General features: G+C 29.0%; 1 protein-coding gene across 2 annotated transcripts; it reads left to right on the top strand.

Moving 5' to 3' along the window:
- Positions 1 to 5,654: 5,654 nt before the first annotated feature.
- Positions 5,655 to 9,299, top strand: LOC131661004 (omega-hydroxypalmitate O-feruloyl transferase-like). Of its 2 annotated transcripts, none has more exons than XM_058930395.1 (3): positions 5,655 to 5,865; positions 5,941 to 6,414; positions 8,181 to 9,299. In XM_058930395.1, exons 2-3 carry the CDS (start codon positions 5,965 to 5,967, stop codon positions 9,045 to 9,047), a joined length of 1,317 nt encoding a protein of 438 aa, XP_058786378.1. In that variant the 5' UTR covers positions 5,655 to 5,865; positions 5,941 to 5,964; the 3' UTR covers positions 9,048 to 9,299. The 2 variants fall into 2 exon arrangements, with proteins under 2 accessions (XP_058786378.1, XP_058786379.1); XM_058930396.1 differs by having other exon boundaries at positions 5,656 to 5,812.
- The last annotated feature ends 610 nt before the right edge of the window (positions 9,300 to 9,909 follow it).

Below are 9,909 nucleotides of genomic sequence, written 5' to 3' on the forward strand. Positions count from 1 at the left end.
AGAATGAAGAACGATGTAAGTTATAGTTTAGAGAGAATATTTTAAGTTTCACGTGTGATGCCATATATATATATATATATATATATATATATATATATATATATATATATATATATATATATATATATATATATATATATATATATATATATATATATATATATATATGACAAATGCCTATGATTGTTCCCTGTTATTTTAGCGTTGAATGCGAGAGACCGTCTAATAAGATCTAATGACAGAGACAACATCCCTTAAAACAAATTTAGTGTAAAGCTCCGATTCTTAATTACACGGTAATTTTAGAGTTTTTGATTTGGAGTTATGAAAGAAATTTTTATTTTTTTTTACTATTGGCCAACCCAAAACAAGATTAATTAGATTATATTTATATTAAATACTACTCCCTCAAATCAAGAAGAAATTTATTTTTTAAATTTATTGATTAATTAATGGACCTTGACACAAACCAAATATATTAATTTAATAAATCTAAAAGGTAAATATTTTCTTGAGGATTAAATACTATGATTTCAATTGAAATGATAAAAGATCATTCGATGAAGATAACCAAATTTCTAGATTAATAGCGATTTTCCTAACTTTAATTGAATAAAGACGTATACTTCAATGTTTGTCTTATTTAAAACAAACAAATTAATATAGGTGGATAACGACGAATATATGCTCAATGCCTCAAAATTATTGCATAAAATGAAGAGACTTTCTATCAATCACTTGATACAAACTACAAATTCAGTCAATGTCTTGTTAAATCAACCAAGTTAATAAAATTTCCGATCAATATGCTTCAACTAACTGGGTGGGATATTAGTTTTATATTTATTTCATGCTTTTCACGTACATGATAATATAATAAATATTATGCGTGCGATACATAACTTTTTACTAATGTAACTCAATTGAATCGATCCCTAAGAAAAATACAAACTCAATTGAAATGAAAATTCCACTTTAAAGAAAATAATGTAACTAGTGAGGGGTTAGGTTATGACTATGACAATTAATTGAAAAAAGAAGTTGTTACTTACTTGTTGACAATCCATAACTAGTTAATATATGTAAATTCATCTCGTCTTATCAGCCTCATGTTGGAGGGGTTTTATACATTTTAATTTCTGTCCGCTTTAGATATGATGTACTCAGACATATTTTTTAAAATTGTTGTAAAAGTTTCAGACATGGTGAATGACGATGCTAAATCGTCAGATGAGGTGAAGGACGATGTTAAAATGATTGATGTCGAGATAGATGTTCGAAACCAATTTATAAATGATCAAATTTTCAGTGCTAATCAACATATGCTTGAATAAGTCCGAATGAAAGCTAGCAATTTCGGGTTTGGCGTTGTGATTGGATGGTCTGACAATGACACTAGTAGAAGGCAAGCATTTGTAACGATGAGATGCGAGAGAAGTGGAAAATATGTTCCAAAAATTCATACGTTAAAACATGATGACACCAGATCGAGAAAATGTGAGTGTCAGTTTAAATTACACGAATACTGTAGGTTGGATGATAAATGGTGGTTTAAATTCTGGTATACATAATCATGCGCTGAACACCAAGCAACAAGGCCATCCAATTGTATATCGGCTTAAGCCGAAGAAGAAGGAAATTATTTCTGAAATGTCTATAATCAAAGTTGCGCCGAAAAATATAGTTTCCGTTTTGAAACGGAAAAGACCACAAAGTGTTCAAATATCAGACAAGTATACAATGAACATTATCAACAAATCATGGAGAATAGAGGTTCGAATCTGAAATGCAACAACTTTTGAAATTTTTGGACGATAACCACTATGTTTCAAGGTATAAAGTGTGTGAGGATAAAGTCAGTGTCCGTAACATTTTTTGGACTCATCCAGAAAGTATCAAGTTGTTCAATACATTTCCAAATGTCCTTATAATTAATTCAACGTACAAGACCAACAAGTATAGGCTTCCGCTTCTAGAAATTATTGGTGTCACTTTTATAGAGAAGACATTTTCTGTTGGATTTGCATTTCTGGAATCTGAGAAAGAAGATAACGTTACATGTGCGTTGGATATATGCAAGAGTTTTTTGAAGGATCCACAAAATATGCCTAGTGTCATATTAACCGACTAAGATAATACCCTTATGAATGTGGTTGGAACTGTGTTTCCTACATCATATGCATTACTTTGTCGGTATCATATAACAAAAAATATGATAGCTCGGCTCAAACCTGTGGTTGACACCAAAGAAATCAAGGGTGAAAACTGAAACATGGTCAAATATAGTGTTATGTTGGAGAGGATATGCATGGACAAATATGTTAAATTCTTCTATAAAAGAGTTGTATGCTGAGAATGTGGTACATTTCAAGAGCTTGTGTGTTAAATATCCAGATTTTCTGAAATACGTTGAATCTACTATTCTTACTCAAGTGAAAGAGAAAGTTATGTGTGCTTAGACGGACCAGGTTAGACATTTAGGAAACACAACAACTAATAGAGTTGAATATGCACATTTGGCGTTAAAGAAATGGTTGGGTGATAGCAAGAGAGATCTTTGTAGAGAAATGGTTGGGTGATAGCAAGGGCGGAGTTTTAAACATCGGGAGAAGATGTTATTAAAATGTTGCAACGTCCTTAGCTAACCGTTTATAACAATATGTAATGGTAAATTTTTGTTCCACTGTCTATGTAATTTTGACCATCTATGTTAAATCTATGTTAATTTGCTTTGGTTTTAAGGTTTTCATTTTTGTTTCTGTTTGTGTTTATTTTGGATATCTGTGTCCGAAAGCTACCATTTGGTACCTTCTAATATGCATCTCCGAACTTATACGATAAAACTTAAATATGATTAGTTCGGATATACATATCCAAATTAAGAGGATATTACGGGAATTTCGCCAAGGGCTCCTAAAAACCCATAAGGGTGTATTAAGAAATTCTCATCCAAGTATGGAGTGACTCAGTTAGATAAAAATCTAGACATTTATTGGCCTCAATATAAATGGGCCAAAGCGAACAATTCGATCAAGAAGGATACATCCAGTTGATAACTGACACACTTCAATACACATACATAATTTTAAGACAATATCAACGGTCAAAGTTGATCGGTCCCAAACAAAGAAACACAAAATTTGATGTCCACTAGTGCCTCTAACTAAATAGAAAAGTACGAACCATAATGAAAAATAATAAGTCTGTTATAAACCATCCTAGCAACAAAGATCCTGTGATAGACATTATAGTTGTCAAAACAAACTATCCGACTCTAGATAGACCATCCCTAACGGGCTTCGGGCATTTTAGATAGAGCTAAAAAAAATCTTAATGTAAAATGAGCTCAAAAAGTAATACTCGCGTCCGACCCTATATGGGTTTCGGACTACCCAACCATAAGTAAGTTATTTTTAAATTATTTTTATACAAAAATTAAAATAAAAATCCTATAATATTTATTTTAAATATAATAAAATATTATATTATTTTAAAGTATTATATTAAAATTTTATAAATTTTTTAATATATTTTTAAATATAATACATGTCTAAATTGGATATAATAATACTCTAATATTAAACATTAGACAAAGTAATAGAATATGAAAAAATTGTGAAGTAAAATACAAAATAATTCAATATTAATTTAATTATATTAATGTATAATATTTAAAAAGGAAAAATTGAATAAATAGAAATAAAATTTATTGAGGTGGAAAAAATTAATGTGTTGTTTTGAAGGCAGACAACATAATTATTAATATAATATTTTTATAATTTATTGTTAGGTAGGTCTAACGGACTACCCGTAATCCATATGAATTAACCGTAATATGGATACCGAGTTTTTTAAGTTCGAGCTAAAAAAGTCTTGAAAAATATAATTTCTAATTTTAAGGTCTAAATCGTATGATTTTTTGGATTTGACGGACAGTCCAAATGAACTAACTCATTTAACGGTTCTATAAACATATACTCTCTCTAGATAAGGGTGTTCAAAATCGAACCGACCTAATAGAAAATCACAAAATCGAACCAAATCAAATTGAAATCGTAAAAAAACGCAAATAGTTCAGATGTATTTAGGTTACTCTTTAACAAAACCGCGCTATTCTGTTCAGATCGCGTTGCAAGCCGAACCAAACCGAACCAACCACATCATGTTACAATCTAAATTTCACTTAACCTAAACTCAAACCTGTTATGCATTAGCCTTATGATTACGACTGGTTTTTTTCTTTCTCACTCTTAAGGTTTCAGTTTAAGTCTTCTCAAATCTCTGCTAACGATATCATGCATTCTTCTCATCTCATCTATTTTTCTAAGTACATCTCACATCTTCCTCTCTAGTCTCTTATCTCTTATGTTCTTTATTTTTCATCTTATTAATTTTATTCTACTGTTCTCTCTTCTAATTACGTTTTTAATGCAACTCTTCTTCTCTAATATCTCATCTCTTATACTCTTTATTTTGCTTATTCTCTAATATTTCTTCTCCGTCTTTTCTATTTAATTATAATATTTTTTATATTATTTTATTCTACTATTTTATGTTTTTTATTCTACTTTTGTCTAATTTTATTTTTGTATATTAAATGGAAAGTTGTTGTTCAAATATAATGAAATTAGTTGTTATTTGATAATTCATAAATAACTATATATATATATATATATATATATATATATATATATATGTATATATATATATATATATGTATATATATATATATATATATATATATATATATATATATATATATATATATATATATATATATATATATATATATATATATATATATGTCTGTCTCAATAATTTTTTTGTAAAAAACCCAACCATCTCAAATCGTATTGGTTTGGTTTTGTTTTATTTCTAAAAGTCAACTGAACCAAACAGGACCACTCACTTTTTCTGTTGCGGATCAGATAATTTTTTTACGTTAAAACCGACCAAAGTACACCGCGAACACCTCGATCTCTAGACTCTATTATAAGTAAATATTCTCTTTTAAATTTATTAATTAATGATATATCTAATCTCTACTTAAATTTTTTTTTTTTTTTTTACTTATAATAGTAATTGAAGGGAGTATTCGTCAAAGATAAAAGGACATACTTTCATAGAATTATCAACTAGAATACCATGTCTGTAAAATACCTATGAATATTAATGAATCAAAGACTATAAATTGAGGGAATGAAAGCATTATTGGCCGGTAATGTTGGGTTTCCCATACTCTTGAATAAAACACTTTTATCATTTTATATCGGTTGTTTGATTTCTATTTTGTAAATAAGTTTGAAAAAGTTGATAAACAATTAGTTATTTTAACTTGTGAACATTATGAATAGATTAAAATACTCACATCAAAGAATTGAGTTAGATTGTGTCATAGGACTCTTGAGATTGACGTGTCTTCCATGAAGAGCCTTCCTTCTCAAGTTGAGATATAAATCATAGCCACGTTTATATTTTATGGCAACAATAAAGCCACGTTAACCTTAAAATAAATAAAACATTTTCATTCACCTCTTTCTTGTAAAGTCTAACAAAAACAGTTGTGGATCATTAATTGCATGCATAATCTATAAAAATAAAATAGCCGTAACAATTAGTCTCTCTCAAGTTGGTGTATTCGATTTATTATTCACTAAATTATGATATATCCCATTTAATCTTTTCTCACACCTCTTCCTAGTTTTCTATAAATATTACATTAACCTCTCTAACCCTACTCCACATTCAAATATATACAAACAAACATAATAATATTTGTTGCTACCAAACATTTCAAGCACCGAACATTCAGGTGAACGGACATAAACATAAACATAACAATCTTAATATTTTCTTTCTTTTAAGGTACAACATTTTCTCCATTTTCCATGCATGACTTTGTTCTAACATTTTCATTTTCTCACTATTAATTTTGTGTAGTTCAAAAGGTTATATTACGTGATCATGGGAAGTACAACTACAAACGTCTCTAACAATGAACAACCTAATGTAAAGAGAGGAGAACCGATTCGAGTTCAACCGGCAGAAGAAACAGAAAAAGGACTATATTTTCTTTCGAATCTCGACCAGAATATCGCGGTTCCAATGCGAACGATTTATTGCTTTAAATCAGAAACTAGAGGGAATGAAGAAGCTGGACAAGTTATTAAGGATGCTTTGTCGAAGATTCTTGTTCCTTATTATCCTATGGCGGGGAAATTGGTTATAAGCTCAGAAGGGAAGTTGATAGTTGATAATACAGGAGAAGGTGCAGTTTTTGTTGAGGCTGAAGCTGATTGTGGTGTAGATGAGATTGGTGATTTGAGAAAACCAGATCCTGATAAGCTTGGGAAATTGGTTTATGATGTTCCAGATGCTAAGAGTATATTGGAGATGCCTCCTATGACTGTTCAGGTATATATCAACACTATCATAATATTTGTTATTAGAAATTTATGATAGTGTATACAAATTTATAAATCAAATAGGAATATGTTAGGAAAGAAATAATTAATATTTTTAGAAATTTAACTATGTTTTTTTTAATTATAAATGACAATTTATTTTTTTTAAAGTTTTATATTTAAGAAATGAGAGAGTAATTTAATTCTCTTCTATTCCATTCTATTTTTTTAGAGTGGTTGATTTTCTTATTTTTTTTTTTAGTTTTAAGTATTGTTAAAAGTTTTTAACATTAATTAAAAATAATAGTAAATGAGTAATAATGTGTAATGGTAATTTTATAAAATTATTTTAATTTTAGTGGTTGAGATAATTTAACTGCTACATACTATGAATTAAATGACATTTTTTGATAGTTGAATTAAATGATTTTTGATAATAATATTTGTTTATATTTATGTATTAATATAAATTAATAAATTTTAAAAAATTTATTCTTGTAGATATTAGAAACTTTATGTATAAAAAAAATAAAAATAGCAACCGTGAAAAATAAAAAATATATTGTCTAATATAATAATTTAAAATTTGAAAATTATTATTTTTGAGGAAAAATTAGAATAAATTGAATATTGTTATATTAGAAAAATTAAAACAAAAATATATTTTTATGAATTATTTATTAAAATAATACTCCCACTAATTTTAAAATGGATAGAGTATAGTAAATATGTATTGCACTTAAAAGAAGAAAGAAGTTGAAGATGCTTTATTGTGCTCGTAGTTTTAGGCTTTTTAAAAAAGTCTTCTCTTTTTCAACATGATGAGCCTGAAGAAATTAATTAGTCAATACCTAGTATACTATTTTTTATCTGTCATATCAACAGTTGTGCTCATGTGATAACTTTTAATTCTATACATGTGTTCTGTTAAGGTATTGGTTTTTGTCTCAAAATTTAGAGTATATCAAGAAATTTTAAACAAAATTATGAATATAGAATAGAAGGAGAGTTTTATAGTTAGAGATAGAGAGAGTATAAAAAATTAAGACCACTTAAAAAATAGAAAGTTACACAATTAATCTAAAGAAAGAATCAAAGTTAAATTTAAAAAAAAAAAGAGATTAATAATTATACATTGAAGGTATAATACGTCATTTTATTTGTATTTATGCAAATCATGTCATGTTAATATTTATGAAAATATTTCAAAAACAAACTTATAAATATATTTGATGAATATAATTTTATTTTATCATCATTATCTAAAATTATTCACAAATGATATTTTATATATAATTAAAAAAATAGTCAAACGTCTACAAAAAAAAATTATCGACTATGATTAATTAATAGTGTGAAACATCTTTATATTGTCTAGTGCATTTCAATTAACAAGTTTGCATAATGTTATGTTGTTAGTGGATTTCAATTAACAAATTTGCATAAATGTTACATCTTTATGTTATGTTGCTAGTTGAGTTAAGGAAACGGTTGGTCCAGTGTTCGAATCCTGACAGAAGCATTTATTTGTAAACAAGTTGTTGATACTTATAAATCAACAACTTTAAAAAAAAATAAAAAATTAACAAGTTTGCATAAATGTTGAGATATAATTGAACATGAGTGCATGCACATGCTTTAGTGCATTATTAACAAGTTTGCATAAATGTTGAGATATAATTGAACATGAGTGCATGCACATGCTTATGTACTATCCATGTGTTTTTGCGTTATCATATGTTAAAATCAAACATGTTGCATAACTTTTTTTTGTAGGTGACAAAGTTCAAATGTGGAGGATTCACATTAGGACTCAACATGATCCATTGCATGAAAGATGGACTATCTGCCATGGAGTTTGTCAATGCATGGGCTCAAACAGCAAGAGGTTTAGAATTAAAACTCCCCCCATTTCTCGATCGAACCATTCTCAAATCACGCAACCCTCCAAAAATCGAGTTCCACCACCACGAATTCGACGAAATTGAAGACCTCTCAAACACCAAAAAAACCTACCAAGACGAAAAAATCATCCACAAATCCTTCCTTTTCGACCCCGAGAAACTCGACTCACTCAAGAAAAAGGCCACGGAAGACGGAGTTTTGAAAAAATGTTCAACTTTCGAAGCACTCTCGGCTTTCGTATGGCGATCAAGAACTTCGGCCTTAAAAATGCATCCTAATCAACAAACTAAACTTCTCTTCGCGGTCGACGGACGGTCGAGATTCGTCCCGCCGATACCAAAGGGATACTTTGGTAATTCCATTGTGCTAACAAACTCTATGTGCAAAGCAGATGAGTTACTGAATAACCCTTTTTCATTTTCAGTTGGATTGGTTCACAATGCAATTGATATGATCAATGATAATTACATGAGATCTGCTATTGATTATTTCGAAGTTACAAGAGCTAGACCTTCTTTAACAGCAACACTTTTGATCACAACTTGGACTAAATTGTCTTTTGACACAACTGATTTTGGTTGGGGTGAACCACTTTGTTCTGGTCCTGTTACATTGCCAGATAAAGAAGTTGTTTTGTTCTTGTCACATGGTCAAGAAAAGAAAAGTATAAGTGTTCTTCTTGGTTTGCCTGCTTCTGCTATGGAACGTTTTGAAGAATTGGTGATTAATATGGTATGAAAATTCATTTTTCATATAGCATATACTGCATACATATATATACCTATATATGTTTTATGTATAAACAATTTGCTAAGATATTGAAGTGTTTTCTGAAATTTGTAATAAAAGTGTTGAGTATATATAATGAGTTGTATGTGTCATGGGAAGCTCAAATGCTATTCTTGTTTCATACAATTGTATTTTTATACTGAAAATGTAAGGTAGTAACATTTTTTGTATGGTACCATACGAGGAAGAACGATAAAGAAATAAAAATGTATAATAAATAATATTGTTGAATTATGTTTTAAATTATTTGATGATGAAGAGAAAAAAAAATATATTTGGAGATTGTATAAAGTAGAAAATCAGAATTTTCAGAAAGCATTTTAGAAAGGCAAAAAAAATAAAACGGAAAAAACCGGGTTAGGAGGTGCCGAAGTTGAGGTGGCGGCGGCGACACAAATCGGCGCGGATCACTTCTTGATATCTTGGGTTTGACTGATTCATATATTGAGAGTTAGAGAGGTTGAAAAACACTTGGGTAGAAAATAAAGGTTTGTTCTTGGGAACTCTGAAGGTGAATACTATTTTCTTGTAACTCATTTGTAATGTCTTGTAACAACTTTTTGAGTATAGTGAATTATAGAGTTGCTCTCTTCCCCAGACGTAGATCTACAGGTACAATATACCGAGATGATGGATAAGACCAGAAGTGTCATTATCTTGTGTCTCAGGGATAAAGTTATAAAGGATGTCTCCAGAGAGCAGGCTGCTGCTTCAATGTGGGCAAAACTTGAATCATTATATATGACTAAGTCTTTTGCTCATAGGTTGTGTCTGAAACAATAACTCTACTCATTTTGAATGGTGAGAACTA

This window comes from Vicia villosa, linkage group LG3, assembly GCF_029867415.1.
Source record: "Vicia villosa cultivar HV-30 ecotype Madison, WI linkage group LG3, Vvil1.0, whole genome shotgun sequence".
NCBI classification, from domain to species: Eukaryota; Viridiplantae; Streptophyta; class Magnoliopsida; order Fabales; family Fabaceae; genus Vicia; species Vicia villosa.